At 47.2% G+C, this 19,775-nt stretch overlaps 2 protein-coding genes across 6 annotated transcripts in view; one reads left to right on the top strand and one right to left on the bottom strand.

The window, feature by feature from the left end:
- LOC140722652 (uncharacterized) overlaps nucleotides 1-19,775 on the top strand; it is a 409,759-nt gene that overhangs the window by 289,088 nt on the left and 100,896 nt on the right. The window lies entirely within an intron of this gene.
- The window catches only part of LOC140722629 (NACHT, LRR and PYD domains-containing protein 3-like), a 69,695-nt gene continuing 56,177 nt past the window's right edge, over nucleotides 6,258-19,775 (bottom strand). For all 5 annotated transcript variants that reach the window (XM_073037330.1, XM_073037332.1, XM_073037334.1 and 2 more), the window contains 7 exons: nucleotides 10,543-12,280; nucleotides 9,441-9,527; nucleotides 9,116-9,286; nucleotides 8,790-8,960; nucleotides 8,464-8,634; nucleotides 8,141-8,308; nucleotides 6,258-7,003 (listed from right to left, as the gene is read on the bottom strand). In XM_073037330.1, coding sequence (XP_072893431.1) covers nucleotides 6,916-7,003; nucleotides 8,141-8,308; nucleotides 8,464-8,634; nucleotides 8,790-8,960; nucleotides 9,116-9,286; nucleotides 9,441-9,527; nucleotides 10,543-12,280 — 2,594 coding nt within the window. In that variant the 3' untranslated portion in view covers nucleotides 6,258-6,915. The remainder of the gene's footprint in view (nucleotides 7,004-8,140; nucleotides 8,309-8,463; nucleotides 8,635-8,789; nucleotides 8,961-9,115; nucleotides 9,287-9,440; nucleotides 9,528-10,542; nucleotides 12,281-19,775) is intronic.

Raw genomic sequence — 19,775 nt, 5'->3', positions numbered from 1 at the left:
ACGAGGGTTGCGCCAGACAAACAAAATAAGTATAGAACACATTGAATATCGAGCAATGCTGCTGTTTTTTTTAAACACTTTATTTAGAATTTTCAGTTTTACAAAGACAAAACATATTGAAGAAACACTAAGCAATACCAAGATGATGTAGCTCCAGGTGGAGCACAGACAAAACAAATCAACAACAAAAAACAAAAAGGCTGCCAGACAATTTACAAGATGACATAAATATACTTTCAAAAAAAAGTTGACACAATAGTGGTATGACGGAAGCATTGTAAAATAAAATGAGTAAAGGAATCCGGTTCGGCACCACACCCACTCATGAGACTAGACAGGTCAAGGTCACAATGTATGTGAGGTAATATGGCACTGAGCCAAGAAAGGTCCCCTTATTCTCTCAAATATATTCTATGTACTGGGTTTGAGCATGCGCAGTCTTTCCATTTGTATATTAGACAACATCTCCTTGAGCCAGTGTGCAAAGGTGGGTGGAGTAGTAGACTTCCAGGTCAGAAGAATAAGTTTCTTAGTCACCACCATTCCTAGATGCAGAGCAATCCGCATGTCGTACGGCAACTCAAGAGTCAGTGCAGAACATCCAAAGATGGAGAGGTCGTGATTCGGCTGAATGTCTCTCGAAGAGGCTTTTGAGAGCCACTCAAAAATTGCAGCCCAAAAGTTGTATAATGTCGGGCAAAACCAGAAAAGATGTGCTCGTGAGCCCTCAGTAGAGCGGCACTTGTTGCAATCAGGAGACACAGATGGGAAGATGCGATTCAGTTTTGTTTTTGAATAATGCAATCTATGCATCACCTTGTACTGGATTAACCTGTAGCGTGAATTAACAGAACAACAGTGAACCCGGGACGTTGCTTCCTCCCAAAGTTCCGCTGATATCTCTGAGTTCAAGTCCCTAGCCCAGGCTTCCCTAATAAAATCTGTAGAAACCAAAGGAGTAAAACAATTCACAAATTTTGATATTAACTGTTTGGAGTCTGGAGGGAGCAAAAGGTTTTCAAGGAAGGGATAGGTGGTGGAAATAGGCTCGAAGTGTGGGAACTTTTCGTTAACGTAGTGTCTAACTTGGAGATAGCGAAAGAAAAAAATAAATTGGAAGATTAAACCGTGCTTAAATGTGTGAATGATGCAAATTGGCCATCGATGTACAGATCTAAGAAAGTTTTGATACCCCACTCTCTCCAGACTGCAAACACCCCATCTATTTGTCCATTCTTAAATGAGTGATTTTGATAAATGGGAGAGTGTATGGAAATACTGGGCATTTGGTGAGCCACTTTAATCTGGTTTAATAACCGTAAAGAATTCTTTAAGGTAAAGTTTTGTTGGATTAGCTTATCTGTTGAGGCGGAAGTGGAAAGCAGAAGAGCAGGAAGTGAAGAATGTTTAACGACAGAGGCTTCCAGCTGTAGCAATGAAGGTTTTTCTTCGGTCTCAGCACCTCCACATTTCCAGTGTGTAAGAGCCCAGGAGTTAGCTGCCCAATAATAATGTTTGAAAATTGGCAGACCAAGAACCCCCTTCTTAAGAAGTTTGTGTAGGTGAGCCTTAGATATCCTGTGTGATTTATAGCCCCACACAAAGGGCAATATGATAGAGTCAAATTTCTTTAAAAAGGATGTATTTAAGTATATAGGCAGGTTTTAAAAAAGATATAGAAACCTGGGTATGTGTGGTGGTTCAGTCCGAAATTCGTGGTTCGGTCCGTGGACTCCGGACTCCGGGTTTTCCGGCGGTCTCTTGCTGCGGTTGGACTTAACGAGAAGCACCCGAGGCTCATATTGGAACTGGAAATATAAGTGGCTGTGGTATTGAGTGTGCTTGGGGGGTCGCCTTGTCAAGATTCTCTTGGCACAGATGGTTGCTGGAAGGCTGGAACGGACTCTTGCCATTCTTGGGGCTGCGTTGGATAAACATAGCTTCTAGGAGCCTTGCTGGTAGTAGTCGGACCTGTCATTGCGGTATGGATTCAGCTGTTTCCCGGGCCAGCAGGATGGCCGTCAGCCACTCCGAGCTAGATAGGGATCGGGTTGCTTCCGTAGCCAGTCAAGGCTGCCGGCCATAACAGCTACTCGGAGCTACCCCGATACAGAGATGGAACTGTCTGTTGTTCTTTGGTGTTTGTCTCTTCCTGTCCTACCCACCTTGGTGTGGAGTTATAGATGAGTCCCGGTTGTCGGTGGATGAGTCCCGGCCCTGTGTCTGTGTGCTGTCCCGTCTCATGTCAGTGTCCTGTTAAAGATGAGTCCCGCCTTGTCGGAGGATAAGTCCCGGCTCCATGCTGATGTACAGTTCCTAGTCTGCCCCTAGCTCCGGCCTCCGAATTCCCCAAGCTACAAGCCTGCAGCCTCTAGCCTCCAGCCTCGAGCCTCGACCCAAGCCTACAGCCTCCAGCCTAGACCCAAGCCTCCAGCCTCAAGACCCCAAGCCTCTAGCCAAGCCTCAAGACTTGGTCCTCGCCTGGGTTTGGGGGTTCGAGCCCGAGGCAAGACCCAGGTTCTGGGTCCGTGTCCATTCTCGGGCTCGGAGTCCATCCCAGGCTCCTTGGTCTCAGTCCCTCGTCCTGGCCCGGCTTCCCGTGCCTAGACTGCATCCCGTCCCGTCCTTTGGCTCCGTCTCGTCCTGGTTCCGGGACTTCAGTGCCTGTGTCCTGCATTTGGGCCCCGATACAATACCCCTGTATGATAGAATGCTCACCATTTTGATCGCATTTACCCGTCCAATCATGGATAGGGGCAGGATCCTCCAGGACTGGATATTTGGAAAATAGCCTTTCAAAGTTTTTGGTCTACAAAAGTCTTGTCTTCAAACGGGTTGCTGAATACTTTTACTTGCCCTTGGTGATGAACATGGAGCCTGGCCGGGAAACGTAGCCTCCTTCTCCCTCAGCAGTTGCAGCACCTCACGGAAACTCCGCCGTTGCTCCATAACCTCCGCGGTATAGTCGGGGGAGATTAAGATTCGGTGACCTCTGTAATCCATCCAGTGTTACCCCCCGAGCCGCAGAATCTTTTCTTTCTCCTGTGCGAAATGCACCCGTGCAATTATCGTACGGGGCCTTGAGCCTTCCCGTGGTTCGGGCTGTTGTATGTGGTGCGCTCTATCGATAACGACCGGCTTGTTGAAGTTATCATCCCCCAGCAGCTTGGGGATCAGGTTAGCGACAAATTCAGTCGGCCTCCCTTTCTCCTCACCTTCTGGGACGCCAACAATCTTTATGTTATTGCGTCTGGATCTCCCTTCCAGATCTGAAAGCTTTGCCAGCAGCCTAGTATTTTCTTGCTGCAGCTCGGCGACTGAAGTTTCCACGATGTGGATTCGCTGCTCGTGATCGGCGGTCTGATTTTCGGTGTTCGACAGTCTCTCAGTGAGCGCTTGCTGGGCGGGCAACAGACTCTGGAAACTGTGCTCAAACTTGTCAAGCCGCTTATTGAAGGACTGCAAGAGCTTCTTTAACATTTTCTGTCAAATAAGAGGAATTATGTCTTCCTCTTCGGCTGACAACGTTTCTGGAGGGTTCTTGCTCACTTGGTCCCTTCCCGCCTCATGCCGTTTTACTGGACATGTTCCTGCTACACTTTTTCTGGCGTAAAAGGGAAACAAATTACGGAGATCTTGCAACAAAAACTGAGAGTCAAGCGTTCGAAAAGGCAGTTTTAACTCGTAAAGTTTGGTGAGCCATGATGAGCTAAAAAAAAAACACGTCTATACTACACTTATCTGATTAGCGCCCCCCATTGAAATATGTTTTATGTTATTAACAATATAGAAATATATATTTATGTCATAATCAATATACAAATATACATCGTGTGTCAATAACAGACTTGGAAATGTTGATCTGGTCCCTCAGCCAAATTGTGGATACAGTTTGTGAACAACTGGGCTCCAATGAGTGGTCCCTACAACACCCACTTGTCACAAGAGGACTTTGGGAGAGGACCCAAGTGCAGGACACAGACACAGAGATAGTATAAACAGAAGTGTTTATTGATAGTTAATAGGAAGGACAGGGAGCGAGGACAAAATGTCAACATGGACGTAAACTTTGGATAACAAACTGGTAAAACCTGGACGAGGACGTGGGCTTGGAACCTGGACTTGAACTTGCCTTGGACTCGAATTGGAATAGGAACCTGGACTCCGATTCGACTTGGACTCGTACCCTGGACCTCGGCTCAGACTCGGAACCCGGACATCGATTCGGACTCGGACCTTGACTCGGACTCGGAACTTGAATCTGAATTTGGACCTTGGCTTGGACTCGGAACTTGGACCTTGGGTTGGACAGGAAGTTGAACCTTGGCTTGGACTCAGAGCTTGGACTTGGCTTGGAATCGGAGCTTGGATCTTGGCTTGCCATCAGAGCGTGGATCTTGACTTGGACTCAGAACTTAGATCTTGACTTGCGCTCAGAAATCGGACCACGAGCTTGGATTAGGAATGGACTTGGACCACGAAAATAAAGAATCCCCAACTCAAAGAAGCGACAAACGGCCGGACCTACTGGGCTAGAAAGGACTTTGACAACGAAGAGAGAGAATACCCAACTCAAAGAAGCAGCAGACGGCCGGACCCACTCAGCGGCAAGGACTTGGACAACGAGGAGACAAAACCACTCAACGACAGTCCATTTGTATCCTTGCTCGGAGTGACTGCAAGCGACCAGCAGTCTCAGCCAGCCAAACAACAGAATTCGTACCTTACTCGGAGCAGCGGCAAAACGGCAGGCAACTCAGCTGGACAGGAAAACAACTGAATTCGCTAAGCAGTCGCTGGCACCGAAGCAACTAGAGTTCACGATTCCCGGCGGTCCAAGGATGAGCGTAGCTGCAGTGGCTACAGTGAGATGACTGGCTTCCGGTGACAGTAGAGCAATAACCGTTGTAACCCAGAGCCTTTTATTTCGCTGGTACGAAATGAAGTTCAGGTGCCTTAATCAAAGCACCCAACGGAACACGGAGAAAAGGAAATAACTAGAATGAAGAATCCACGGACCGGACCATGACACCGCTGGGACATCCTGAAGGCCCAAGAAGGGCCTTCTCTTAAAACACACATACAACAGGAACAGGAGCAGGCCAGAAGGGATGAGATGGTGTGGAGGGAGATTATCTCATTGACTGACCCTGTGAGTGTGTGATGTGATGCTGTGGAGGGATCCTCACTCTGTGTCTGACACAAGAATTTTGTTATGGGACGGCCCAAAGTCAGATTTTTTTCAATATCTATCCCTGGGAGTTTATCGTGGGATGGTGTGGAGGGAATTCTCTGTGTCTCACCCTGTGATTGTGTGACCCAACAGTTTGGACGTAGCCCCACACTGTATCTAATCCGGGATGTACATGATGGGACGTTGTGTAGTGAGCTTCACTCTGTGTCTGATCTGGGGAGTGTGTGGTGGAACGGTGTGGAGGGAGCTTCACCCTATTTCTAATCTGGGAAGTGTGTAATGGGATTTAGTGGAGGGAGCTACAATCTGTGTCAGATCAGGGGAGTGTGAGATGGAACACTGTCGAAGGAGCTTCAATCTGCCACTGCTCCTGCGAGTGAGAGATGGGATGATGCAGAAGGAGCTTAATGTTGTGTCTGATGTGAGACGATGTTCAGAGACCTTTACTCTGTGTCTGATTTGGGGAGTGTGCGATATGAGGACAGTTTCAAGAGAGCTTCACTGTTTCTAATCCATGTAGTGTTTGATGGGGCGGTGAGCAGAGATTCTGATCCGGGGTGTGTCACACTGGGAAGTTGTGGAGAAAGCTTCACCCTGGGCCTGATCCAGGAAGTGTGACGTTGGATGGTGCAGTGGGAGATTCTCTCAATGTCTGCCCCTGTGAGTTTGTGATGTGACGTGTGGAGGGAGCCTCTTCTGTGTCTTACATAACAATTTTGCAACGTAACACCCGGCGTGAGATTTTCTCAATGACTGATCCTGGGATTGTACCATGGAATGGTGTGGAGGGAATTCCCTATGTTTGTCCCTGTGGGTGTGTGATTGGATTGTGCGGAGGGAGCTTCACTCTACTTGTGATCCGGGTTGCGTGTGATGGGAAGATGTGGAGGAAGCTTCACGCTGTGTCTGACCGGGGGAGCGTGTGATGGGACAGTGCGGCAGGAGCTTCCAGTCTCTGTCTGCACCTGTGAGTGAGTGATGGGATGGTGCGGAGGGAGATTTACTCTGTATCTGAACCCTGGGAGTGTTTCTCCTCTAATGAGACTCAAGTCCGACACTAGGACAGGAAGGTACAGTGGTTTATTGATTTCATCATGACAAATGTAAATTAAACAACGAGTGAGCTGCTAACTTGCGAGAATATATAAGCTGCTCCCGACTCACTCACAGTCACACATAGTTAACTGACTGGCGACAACGAGTGACAGTTTGAATAATCAGTCCCGTTTCTCACATTTCACATTTCATGGTTGTGAATCACACTTCAGGGCCGTGTCCGGGATCGCTGCAGATCCAGGGTCACTGCCGAGGGATTTATCAATTTAACATCATTATATCGGCCAGACTACTAAATGTACTGCCCTCAACAAAGTGATCAAAAAGAGTCTCTCCCGGGATAATCCTACCCCAGGACACTAGTATCCCAAACTGAACTGCGGCCCCTGAGTACTTCCTGTCTGTGTACTTCCCCGGGATCTCACGTGAGGGAGTCTCGAAACCTTACATCCGGCAGAAGCAGCACCGCTGGACAGGAGGTGGAAAACGTCACTGCGGAGCCACTTCCAATGTCACCGTGCTCGAGACTGGAGCCAGCTCCGTTCGAACGGTTGCGAATTAAACCTGGCCCGCATTAAAGGTAAGGGCGGGAGTAAAAGGAGAGGGCGGAAAATCAGTCAAAATGTCTGCATCCCACAGGCGGGTTTGTTCACACATTGAGATGTTCACACGATCACTGTCAGTCCGGGTCTGGGTTCCTGCAGAGATCTCAGTTCCTTCTTCCCGGTCCGACTGAACCGATTCCCGTCCAGACTGAAACAGATGGGAGAATAAAGATGAAATAAACAGATTGCACAACAATGTCTGAAACAGAGGACTGGGGTTAATGTTTCAACAACACACTGTGATGTACCCCTAGTGTTCATATTTTCTGTGGGCAATCACTTTAAATTGTCGAGAGAATGAGACTGGCTTACAGAGAGACAGGGGTGGGTGTGTGTGTGTGTGTGTGTGTGTGTGTGTGTGTGTGTGTGTGTGTGTGTGTGTGTGTGTGTGTGTGTGTGTGTGTGTGTGTGTGTGTGTGTGTGTGTGTGTGTGTGTGTGTGTGTGAGAGAGAGAGAGAGAGAGAGAGAGAGACTGCTCGAAAGATTGATGTTATGGTTTCTCTGCAAGATGTTTACCTTTCCACAAGGACCCTTGCCCGCTTGTAAAAGTTCCTGTAGAGAGAGGAGGGCGGAGCAGGTTGATGGACAATTGGTGTCCAACTTGTGGAGATAAAAACCAGGTCCGCAGATACACAGACACACACACACACACACACACACAGATTTTCGGACCCTGAACGAGCTTTGCTGTACCCACAGGAAGTTGGAGTTTTTAAAGGGTTGATTCGGGGAAATCGATCAGTGGCTCTAGCAGTGTGAAAAGGTACAACCGGTGGGGAATTATCTGTGTGTCCACCCTCAACTGGGTGATAATGACATCACTGTAGAATGGTTGTATGTGCAATGGTCATAGTCGGTGACCACAACAGGATTTCGAAAGACCATGGAAGACAACGGGAAGATTGATGCCATCACCTCTCACCTCTCCCTCTCTCCAACGTTACTCAACAAAGTACCATAAACTAAACTAAACTCTCTTCATCATCGTAAGACTATATCCATTCACCCCTCGGTTTGGAACAGCCTAGTTTTGTTCCTATTTCCATACCTATGTACATATATGTCATTGCTGATCTGCTTAGATATTTGCATTTATAATACTGTATTGCATAGTTACTAATAAACACTATTAGTTTATAAGCAATACCAGACTCCAATGTGTTTTCCATTTCGGCTGGTTCTTTAACACGTCACGGGGTACGTAACAACACACAGACAAATAAAAACCAGAAAACCTGCTGATCCGCTGATATTTTATCACATTGAACATTAACACATCACTCACCTGATCTGCTGCAGGCTCAGGTGAGGCAGAGTGATGAGATGGAGAGCGGGGAGAGATAGATCTGTGAGTGAGTTTGATCCCAGGTCCAGTTCCGTCAGTGATGGTTTAGTACTGAGAGCGGAGAAGAGAACCGCAGCACCAGAATCTGTGAGACCGACATTCCTTAGCCTGGAAATGAGAGAGAGTGAGGGTGAAGGACACAGAGAGACAGGAGACGGTACAAATCCCCAGTGTTTATCAGTAACACAATTACTGATCACATTAATGTTCAGTGTCAGACACCCAGTGACGGTAAACACAATCTCCCATAGTCTGGCACTTACTCCAGTTTTTGTATTTTACACTCTGCGTTCCTCAGAGCCGCAGACACCAGTTTCACTCCTGAATCTCCCAGCTTATTTTCATTCAGGTTCAGCACCGTCAGTGATGAGTTTGTACTGAGAGCGGAGGCGAGAGCCTTGGCACCAGAATCTGTGAGACCGACTTTCCTCAGCCTGGAGATGAGAGAGAGTGAGGGTGAAGGACACAGACAGACAGGAGACAGTACAGTTCCCCAGTATTTATCAGTAACGTAACTACTGATCACATTAATGTTCAGTGTCAGACACACAGTGACTGTAAACACAATCTCCCACAGTCTGGTACTTACCACAGTTTCTGTATTTTACACTCCGGGTTCCTCAGAGCCGCAGACACCAGTTTCACTCCTGAATCTCCCAGTTTATTATTACTCAGGTCCAGCTCCATCAGTGATGAGTTTGTACTGAGAGCGGAGGCGAGATCCTCGGCACCAGAATCTGCGAGACCGACTTTCCCCAGCCTGCAGATGAGAGACAGTGAGGGTGAAGGACACAGAGAGACAGGAGACGGTACAGTTCCCCAGTGTTTATCAGTTACACAATTACTGATCACATTAATGTTCATTGTCAGACACCCAGAGACTGTAAACACAATCTCCCACAGTCTGGTACTTACCCCAGTTTCTGTATTTTACACTCTGGGTTCCTCAGAGCCGCAGACACCAGTTTCACTCCTGAATCTCCCAGTTTATTATCATTCAGGTTCAGCTCCGTCAGTGATGGGTTTGTACTGAGAGCAGAGGCGAGATCCTCGGCACCAGAATCCGTGAGACCGACTTTCCCCAGACTGGAGATGAAAGAGAGTGAGGGTGAAGGACACAGAGAGACAGGAGACGGTACAAATCCCCAGTGTTTATCAGTAACACAATTACTGATCACATTAATATTCAGTACAAACACCCAGTGACTATAAACACAATCTCCCACAGTCTGGTACTTACCCCAGTTTCTGTATTTTACACTCCGGGTACCTCAGAGCCGCAGACACCAGTTTCACTCCTGAATCTCCCAGTTTATTCTCCCCAAGTCTAAACACAAACAGACAAATTGATGCACAAAGTGTTTCAAACCGTGGGTCTGAGAAAATTTCTCTCACTCGGATATTTCAAGAAACATATACCCTTCAGTAAATCACTGATCAGAGTTCCTATCACTGTCAATGTCCCTCACTGCCCAGCTCCAGGGTATTCACCGAATGTCAGTAATTTATTCTGTCGGTGTGAACCCGTAAACTCTACATATTCTGTCTCACTCTCCGATGGTTAGAAAACTCTTCTTGACGTGAGAACGTCGGAAGGACAGGGTTGAAGGTGGGAGGAAGTCGCACAATGATGAAGATTTGTGAATGGGGAAATGTTGGAGATAATAGAAGAGACCCCCCCTCAGGAAAAGGGACAGGAAAAAATAATCTGCAGGAGGAAGTGGAGGATACCGATGGGAAAATGCAATACAACAAGATGAGTGATGCAGAAATCAATTGAACTGCAGGGGTATTTCTGAAATGAGGCTCACAATCGGGAGAGGAGATGCGCCCATGGGGTCTAGGTATCTTGTAGTGAGCACAGTCACACACGTTGACTGATGGCTTTAGTCACACACGGGGAAGGACAGGGGAGAAGAATCTCACAATGGTATTTCTTTCCTTCACACTGCAACAGTCTGCTGATGGTCTCTTGTCCCTCACCGGGAAGGGGGTATGAATCTCTGACCCACCTGCTGCAGTCAGTGTCAGTCTGGGTGTCATTAACAGTGAGAAGGAACATTGTCAATGGACGTGTCACAGGCAGCGAGAAACACGGCCATTCCTGTGATTTACTGTCATTAAACCAATGGCCATTGTTCACTGATCTGATGAAGTCTCCAACATCCCTTCACAAGGAACAACAGAACCCTCCTGTCCTTGGGGAGTTACTGACTGACCCCGTGGGCATTTGTCACAATTCATCACAATCTGATTTACTACAAATTTACTGAAATTCCTTTACATTGAAACAACACAATGGAACAGTTTCACAGTTCAGAGTGAGAAATAAATCAAGTTACCTCAACTCCTGGCACTTGTGCAGCCCGGGTCCCAGCCGCTGGATTCCTTCACACTGAATGTGGCAGCCCTGCAGATCGAGGTGTTTTATTGTATCACAGAATCCGATGACATGAGACAGGACCTTGCAGTCAATCGGGGTCAGTGTCATTCCAATGAATGAAAGTGTTTCTGCTGATCCCAGTGCGGCCTGAGCCAGTCCACTATTCTGAGACTCAAACAGGTAGTGCAATGAGTTCAGGAGGCTCCTTTTACCAGCTTCACTCCATGTGTTTCCACTCTGGCGTTTAAACTCCTCTTTCACCCAGTCAATCACCCGGCAGGTTGTTTCATTGGGAAATGGACCCAGAAACTCCTCCAGGCCCCGAGCTGTCATTGGGGAGGAGAGACCAGCAACAAAACGGAGAAATACCTCAAATCGCCCATCTGTCATGTTGTGGGCTTCAGTGAGAAATTTCAGGATATCCCCGGGATGTGGATTCAGGAATTGTGCGACTGCAGCTACAAACTCTTGGATGGTGAGGTGTGGGAATGTGTACACCACGCTCCGGGCACAATCCTCTCTCTCCAAAAGCTCCATCAGGAACCCGGACAGGAACTGGGAAGGCTGCAGGTTGTAGTTGATCAAATCTCCATCTGTAAACACAATCTTCTGATCGGACACTCCTCTGAAGGCCATCTGACCAACCCTGAGCAACACGTCACGGGGGTTCTCAATCTCACGGCCGTGGTTTTTCAGGATGTTGTAAATATAGTAGGAGTACAGTTGGGTGATGGTCTTGGGAACTCGCTGCGGGTCCCTGACTCTTTGTTTGAAGAAGGGGCCCAGTGCCAGTGCGAGGATCCAGCAGTAGGAGGGGTTGTAGCTCATGGTGTACAGGATCTCGTTCTCCTTCACGTGTTTGAAAACAGCTTCTGCCACTGTCTGATCTTCAAAGTACCTGATGAAATATTCCTTCCGTTCCTCACCAACAAATCCCAGGATTTCAGCCCAGACACTGATGTCTGCCTTTTGCAATAAATGTAACCCAGTGGGACGGGTGGTCACCAGCACTGAACACCCTGGGAGCAGCTTGTGCTGGATTAAACTGTACACAATGTCAGACACCTTGCACTTGAATTCAGGATCTGTGCATGTGGACGGAGGTTCCGTGCCTCTCTGACTGTCAGCAAAATCGATTCTGTGCTTGAATTCATCCAAACCATCGAATATAAACAGCAATCCCTCTGGGTTCTTCCAGACCTCTCTCAGAATATTCCCAAAGTAAGGATACTGATCCAGAATCAGTTCCTTCAGGTTTATTCTGCAGTTAATGGAGTTTAAGTCACGGAATTTGAAACTGAAGACAAACTGGAACTGTTGGTATATTTTCCCCGTGGCCCAGTCATAAACAATCTTTTGTACCATTGTTGTTTTCCCGATCCCCGGGACCCCGGCCACTGCTGCTGAACTCCCAGATGTGGAGTTACTCGGTAAAGAGCTGCTGTGGAACAACTGATCGTTTCGGAGTTTCTCCAGCTCTCTGCAGAGATGTTCTTCTGTCCACTCTTCGTGGTCTCTGCCTCTTGCCAGCAGCTCATGTTCCACCAGTGTCCGATCTCGAACAGTAGAAATGACCGTGAGCTCAGCGTATCGATCAAGCAGCTGGAAAACCTTCACCTTCTCCCTCATCAGGATTGTGTTCAATCTCAGTGTTTCAGTTTGTGCCCGCAGAGTCTCCTTGTGTTTCTGGTGAACATCTTCAATGGGGAGAGACAGTGAACAAACTGTTAGATGCCTTATCTCAGAAATCAATATTTAGGTACAGAAGAGTTAGATCAAAGCTATTTCATTAATTGAATTCATCAACGGATGTACATACAGTAAAGTAAAAGTGAGGGAGGCGTGGTCTAGATAAACACCAGATCATCACATTTCCACATTAATTGTGCTGTGAAGGAGAGCATTACCCTGGTAGTTTACTGACCCCTGACTGTCCTGTACTGGACAAACTCCCACTCCTGCCACAACCATCATTGTTCTTGCGGAAGAACTTTGAAAGCCTAGTGTTTGCGTAGCATATAGAGATGGAGAAAAGGGTAGTGGGCACTCTGTCAAAGGAACATGTCGGAGTATCACAGCTCCCACTCCCACCATCACTGATTCAAAATACCAAGAATTAGGTTTGTAGACAGGTGGTTGGGACAGTCAACAATTTGACACAAAACGCAGACAGTTCCCCCTCCCCTCTTCCATCATCACAGATGCTGTTTAGCTCACTGAGTTCCTCCAGAAAATGGTTTGAGACAGCAGATCTGCAGTCTCGTGTCTCTGAAAGAGTATGTGCTGTAAATACTCAACAGATTTATGATTCAAGATAGACAAGTGTAAAGGAGAAGGAAATTCTGTAACTGATGTAGCAAAAAAAAACGTAATGGAAAACACAATAAATTTAAATATATAGATATATAAATATAAATATAAATAGGAGCCACTTGACCTCAGGTGGGTCTCACAGAAAATGTTCAAACCATGCTGGTGGTGGGGTGGGGGCTGTTAGTTGTGGAGGGGTGGCTTAGTCATTGGAGATGTTGATCAGTCTTACTGCTTGAGGAAAGTAACTGATTTTGAGTCTGGTGGTCCTGCTGTGGATGCTACGTAGCTTCCTCCCTCATGGGAGAGGGGCAAATAGCCCACAGGCAGGATAGGTGGGATCCTTCCTGATGCTGCTGTTTCTTTTCCGGAGCTTTTCTGTACCATCCAAACCACTCAACAGATGACGCCATTGCCACCACCCTCCAGCTGACCCTAACCCACCTGGACAAAAAAGACACATACGTTCGGATGCTGTTCATAGACTTCAGTTCAGCAATCATCCCTCAGAAACTGATTGGAAAGCTGAGCCTACTGGACCTGAACACCTCCCATTGCAACTGGATCCTAGACTTCCTGACTGGGAGAGCTCAGTCAGTCCGGATCGGCAGCAGCATCTCCAACACCATCACACTGAGGGGGCCCCCAGGGCTGTGTGCTCAGTCCACTGCTGTTCACTCTGCTGACCCATGACTGTGCTGCAACGCACAGCTCGAACCACATAATCAAGTTCACTGATGACACGACCGTGGTGGGTCTCATCAGCAAGAATGACAAGTCAGCTTCCAGAGAGGAGGTGCAGTGGCTAACGGACTGGTGCAGAGCCAACAACCTGTCTCTGAATGTCAACAAAACAAAAGAGATGGTTGGTGACTTCAGGAGGGCACAGAGCGACCATTCCCACTTAACATCGACGGCTCCTCGGTAGAGATCGTTAACAGCACCAAATTTCTTGGTGTTCACCTGACGGAGAATCTCACCTGGTCACTCAACACCAGCTCAATAGCAAAGAAAGCCCAGCAGTGTCTCTACTTTCTGCGAAGGCTGAGGAAAGTCCATCTCCCACCCCTATCCTCATCACATTCTACAGGGGTTGTATTGAGAGCATCCTGAGCAGCTGCATCACTGCCTGGTTCAGAAATTGCACCATCTCGGATCGCAAGACCCTGCAGCGGATAGTGAGGTCAGCTGAGAAGATCATCGGGGTCTCTCTTCCCGCCATAACGGACATTTACATTACACGCTGCATCCACAAAGGAAATAGCATTATGAACGACCCCATGGACACCTCATATAATCTCTTCTCCGTCCTGCCGTTTGGGAAAAGGCTCAAAAGCATTCAGGCTCTCACAACCAGACTATGTAACAGTTTCTTCCCCCAAGCCGTCAGGCTCCTCAATACCCGAAGCCTGGATTGACACCTTGCCCTACTGTCCTGTTTATTATTTATTGTAATGCCGGAACTGTTTTTGCGCACTTTATGCAGTCCAGTGTAGGTCTCTAGTCTAGTATAGCTTTCTCTGTGTTTTTTTTAAATTATTACATAGTTCAGTCTAGTTTTCGTACTGTGTCATGTAAACCATGGTCCTGAAAAACGTCGTCTCATTTTTACTATGTACTGTACCAGCAGTTATGGTAGAAATGACAATAAAAGTGACTTGACTTGACTTGATACGTCCCGGATGGAAAGTAGGCTGGTGATGCGTTGGACAGTTTTGACTACCCGTTGTAGAGCCTTCCAGTCCGCCACAGTTATGCAGCATGTTGGCCTGCCCTCTGCAGCACAGCTGTAGAAGGACGGGAGTGTGGATGTGAATACAGGTCAGACAATGTCTGTGGAAAGGGGAGAAAGGGGAGATGCCACTGGTCTGTGACTTTAAATACAAGTTTGAAAACCATGCTGATTACAGGTCGGGTGGTGAAGAGAGCAGAGACCGAGGAATTTCAATAGCAGGTGGTTCAGGATTTCAGTTGTCACAGAACCTGCATGGAACATATAACAGCACAGGAGTAACCGTTCGGCCCACAACATTGGTGCCAGCATGATGCAACATCAAACTCATTCCGCCCGCCTCCGGTGGTAATTAATCCCCCCATTCCCTGACTGTTAATGTACTTGCCTAAATCTCTAACATCGCTCTGCATCTCCACCCTCGAAAACATATTGCAGGCACCCATCTCATTCCAAATGAATAACCTCTATCTAATATACCTACAACAGAAACACTTTATCTTCACCTCTCAATTTTATAACACAATATATTATCTCCCTCAAACCTTTATATTTCATATAAAATAATCTGTTTGTCTACTTAAGTTGATGCTCTCTAATCTGTGATGTGAGTGGCAAGTCGCTTCAGAACCCCCTGAGACCTTCACAGCTTTCCTTTAATGCGGGTCAGAATTGCACCAATACCCCAAATGCAGCCAAAACAAAGTTTTATACAGTTGTGACATAAATATTCACATTCAGGGCGTTATGGACATGGACATCAAATCCCTCCAGACATGAGTGATGTCAGGGTCATGACCGTTACTCTATATTCCCCCACATGTTTGATCTCCTGAATTTCAACAACTCACACTTCTCTGGATTAAACTCCATCTGATATTTCCCCAATCGCATCTACAACTTATCTATATCCTAATGGATTCTTTGACATGCCTCTTCACTCTCCGCAACTCAGTGCCTCATTTCAGTGTCATAAACCTTACCTTTCCCCTTCAGACTAAATTTATAACATCTCTCATCAAGATCCACAGGTGCTGCCATTGTTGACTTTAATCTACTTTAATCCCAGTCCCAATTCTGATCAGTTGATATTTAATTGACCCCACATGCCAGACGGGGATTTTCCCAAAAATAACTGCTCCCAGTCTAATCCTTTGCCACTTAATCTGCCTTCCCCAAGTTAAATTTCCCACACCCAATGTCGCATAAACTGTAGACCTCTCCTTATTCATAACCATCTGAGAACAGCAGTTGTGTTCACTTTTCCCAAAGGCTCTCCCACTGACACCTGAGTATCTTGTAAGTTTACATCCTAATGCCAGGTGCAGGATGGCCTCTTCTCTAGTTCGGACATTACGCACATTGTTCCCAGAACACATTCCACATTGGAAAGCCCTCAAATACTCTTGCAGTAAGAAAACACGGGTCAGAGAATGTAAGGTCATCAGCACACAGGGGAAGTTAAAATTACCTTCTACAACTAACTTGTTGCTTTTAAATCGTTCCAGAATTTGCCTACATATCAGATCCTCTATCTCCTGATGTCCACTGGGGGATGTTTAGTAAAAACCCATCAGTGGTTGCATCTGTCTTATTGTTGTGCTCTCCCCATATTGCCTCAGTGCTTGAACTCCCCAGTATGTCCTCTGTGAGTGCAGCTGTGAAATTCCCCAGATCAGTTAATAGATCTCTTTAAATATATTACCTCCCTTCTCTAATCTGAAATATCGGAACTCCGGAATATGGAGCTGCCAATTCTGTCTCTCTCAATCAAGTCTTCATAAGGGCAACAGCATCACACTTGCATGTGCTGATCCACTCTCAAGGTCCAACTACCTGACCCACAACACTCTTTCCAATGAACTAAACACTTCAGACCCAACCATCCCATCATGTCCATTCATCCGGCCCTGCCGGCCTTACAATGATGTTTATTAGCCTAGACTGTATGTTCCTTCGTCCCGACTAGGCAGTAGCTGGGCGACTGTTTGGAGTGTCAGTGGAGAGCATTCTGGATTTAGAGACCATCTGTCTCAGATATGGAAATGGACGGGGATGCCACGAGTATTGAGGTCCTGAATTATGGGAAGACAGATATCAATGCAAGATAGGGTCAGGATGAAGTGTGAGAACAGTTAATTGCAGCTACACTACAGCTGAATACAAACTTTTGAAAGGACCTGTAAAAGTATGTTAGGAAGTCTGCCAAGTGTGTCCAGGATTTCACAGAGTTTGACGGGGCCGGTCAGGAGTGTGTAGGATCTCAGCATGTCAGGACTCTACCAGGGATGTGTGGGGCCTCAGTGTGTCAAGACCCTGTCGCATTGTGTGGGGTCTCACGGTGTACCAGGACCCTCCTAGGGATGTGTGCTGTCTCATAATGTGTCAGGATCCTGTCGCGTTGCGTGCTTTCTCACAGTTTGTTAGGACCCTGTCAGGGGTGTGTACAGTCTCACAGTGTGTCAAGAACCTGCCAGTGGTGTGTGGTGTCTCACAGTGTGTCAGGACCCTGTCAGGGGTGTGTGGGGTCTCACAGTGTGTCAGGACCCTGTCAGGGGTGTGTGGGGTCTCACAGTGTGTCAGGACCCTGTCAGGGGTGTGTGGGGTCTCACAGTGCGTCAGGACCCTGTCAGGGGTGTGTGGGGTCTCACAGTATGTCAGGACGCTGTCAGTGGTGTGTGGGGTCTCACAGTGTGTCAGGACCCTGTCAGGGGTGTGTGGGGTCTCACAGTGTGTCAGGACCCTGCCAGGGGTCTGTGGGATCTCACAGTGTGTCAGGACCCTGTCAGTGGTGTGTGGTGTCTCACAGTGTGTCAGGACCCTGTCAGGGGTATGTGGGGTGTCATAGTGTGTCAGGACCCTGTCAGGGGTGTGTGAGGTCTCACAATGTGTCAGGACCCTGTCAGGGGTGTGTGGGGTGTCACAGTGTGTCAGGACCCTGTCAGGGGTGTGTGGGGTGTCACAGTGTGTCAGGACCCTGTTAGGGGTGTGTGGGGTCTCACAGTGTGTCAGGACCCTGTCACGGGTATGTGGGGTGTCATAGTGTGTCAGGATCCTGTCAGGGGTGTGTGGGGTCTCACAGTGTGTCGGGACCCTGTCAGGGGTGTGTGGGGTGTCACAGTGTGTCGGGACCCTGTCAGTGGTGTGTGGGGTGTCACAGTGTGTCGGGACCCTGTCAGGGGTGTGTGGGGTCTCACAGTGTGTCGGGATCCTGTCAGGGGTGTGTGGGGTCTCACAGTGTGTCAGGACCCTGTCAGGAGTGTGTGCGATCTCACAGTGTGTCGGGACCCTGTCAGGGGTGTGTGGGGTCTCACAGTGTGTCAGGACCCTGTCAGGAGTGTGTGGGATCTCACAGTGTGTCGGGACCCTGTCAGGGGTGTGTGGGGTCTCACAGTGTGTCAGGACCCTGTCAGGAGTGTGTGGGATCTCACAGTGTGTCAGGACCCTGTCAGGGATGTGTGGTGTCTCACAGTGTGTCGGGACCCTGTCAGGGGTGCGTGGGGTCTCACAGGCTCAGGACCCTGCTGGGAGTGTGTGGGCTCTCCATTCAATGTATTGGGTGAGATAGAGAGCGTAGGAAAACATTGATTGTTCAAATAATTACTTTAAAAATGTGACAGCGGTAAAAATTGTGTTCTTCAAAAATCAGGAAGAAAATCTGTTTTGTATTAAGAAATGGAAGTGGGAATTTCACTGCCGTGTCCGTTCCCTCAACAAACAACATGAACAGCAGTGAAGAACAGGTTTGCAGGCAAATTGCTGCAATCTCACAACGCTCGGTTTCCCTGTCCTAATTCCCATCTCTCACCCTTCCGCAGTGTCCATCACACAACACAGACTGTGTTGCCCTTAAGGTATTTGCTTAGCTTTATTACATTTTCGCTTTAGTAATTTGCTTGTAATTATTTTCTAGAGTTAAGGTTGTTGAAAGTAAATTCGTTGCTGTGATGTATCGCGGCATGCGATGATGTCACACCCGGTTTCGGCGCGTCTTGTGGGAAAATACCGGTTTGGAGAAATGGGAAGGAGGGGGCTTGTGTGTGCAGGATCAGCGCGAAAAAGTTCCATTTCTACGCATTAAGAAACATCATAGTAGCAATGCCGTAAGTTTATAAGATAATCGATATGTGAAGTAAAAATGCTAACGCTGATTCTGTTAAAAGTAATGACGGTTTATTTTCCTGTGCTATTGAAAGCGTTGCTGGATAGTTTGTGTTGAAGTGTATTTAAAGCAGTTGATGGCGTAGGTAGATTCTGACTGCATGTTGTACTTCAATGTAATATAGTTTGTTGTAGTTTTACTTTTACAAGTATTTATGATGTAAATGTGATGCCAAGAAGGAATCAAATACTGCAGATATTTTGTTTTCTTTTATCAACAGTTTTCACCATAGGTTGATGTGGAAAGGTGAACAGTAAATGGTTAATCTTACTGCGATCGTTCCTTCATTGACTATGATTTACCTGGGAGTTTAGTTCAGAGTTTTTACACCTATACGAGAACATTACACAGACACACATGAATTTCAGCTTCTGTGGACTGAGCTGAGGATTTTTCCCTATGTCAGCCTGACTGACACTGTTTCCTGATGGACTTCCCAGGATAATTGAGTTGGAAACTAAACTGGATAACTGTAGCAGTGTTTGCCCTAAGGGAGTGCAGATGTGAACAGAATGGGGTTCATAAGATGCATTGGGGTTGATCAGACCAGTTGGGATGTTACCTGATTTTCTCATTAAATGGATGCTGTCATTGTTATTCCATGACGACAAACTCAATGAACTCCGAATTCTAAAAATAATTTCCTCTATTATCTGAAGAAATTTGGAAAAATGATCCAGGGGTTGGGTGGCTGTATGGAACGGATTTCATCTTTCGGAGTGAAGAAATTTCCGAGAATTTCGCTACAACAGATCGCCCTCTACTCCATTCTGACCCCGGTGGAAGGACCTGTCATTGCAGGAAGACTTTCAGAAAACTCCCCAACTCTCTGGGCTGTTCCTCATACTGTCCTGTGAAAACTCTCCCTCCAGCAAACACTTCTGATGTGTCTGAATCTGCATTGTGTTGCAGTGCCACCATTTACTTGATCAAATCCCCGCAGCTCAACAACGATATGGCCCTACATGTTACTAACATTTACTGGAAA

This window comes from Hemitrygon akajei, unplaced genomic scaffold (genome assembly GCF_048418815.1).
Source record: "Hemitrygon akajei unplaced genomic scaffold, sHemAka1.3 Scf000082, whole genome shotgun sequence".
Lineage (NCBI taxonomy): Eukaryota > Metazoa > Chordata > Chondrichthyes > Myliobatiformes > Dasyatidae > Hemitrygon > Hemitrygon akajei.
Note: the sequence above shows the minus strand (reverse complement) of the source record. Positions and strands in the feature narration are given on the sequence as shown.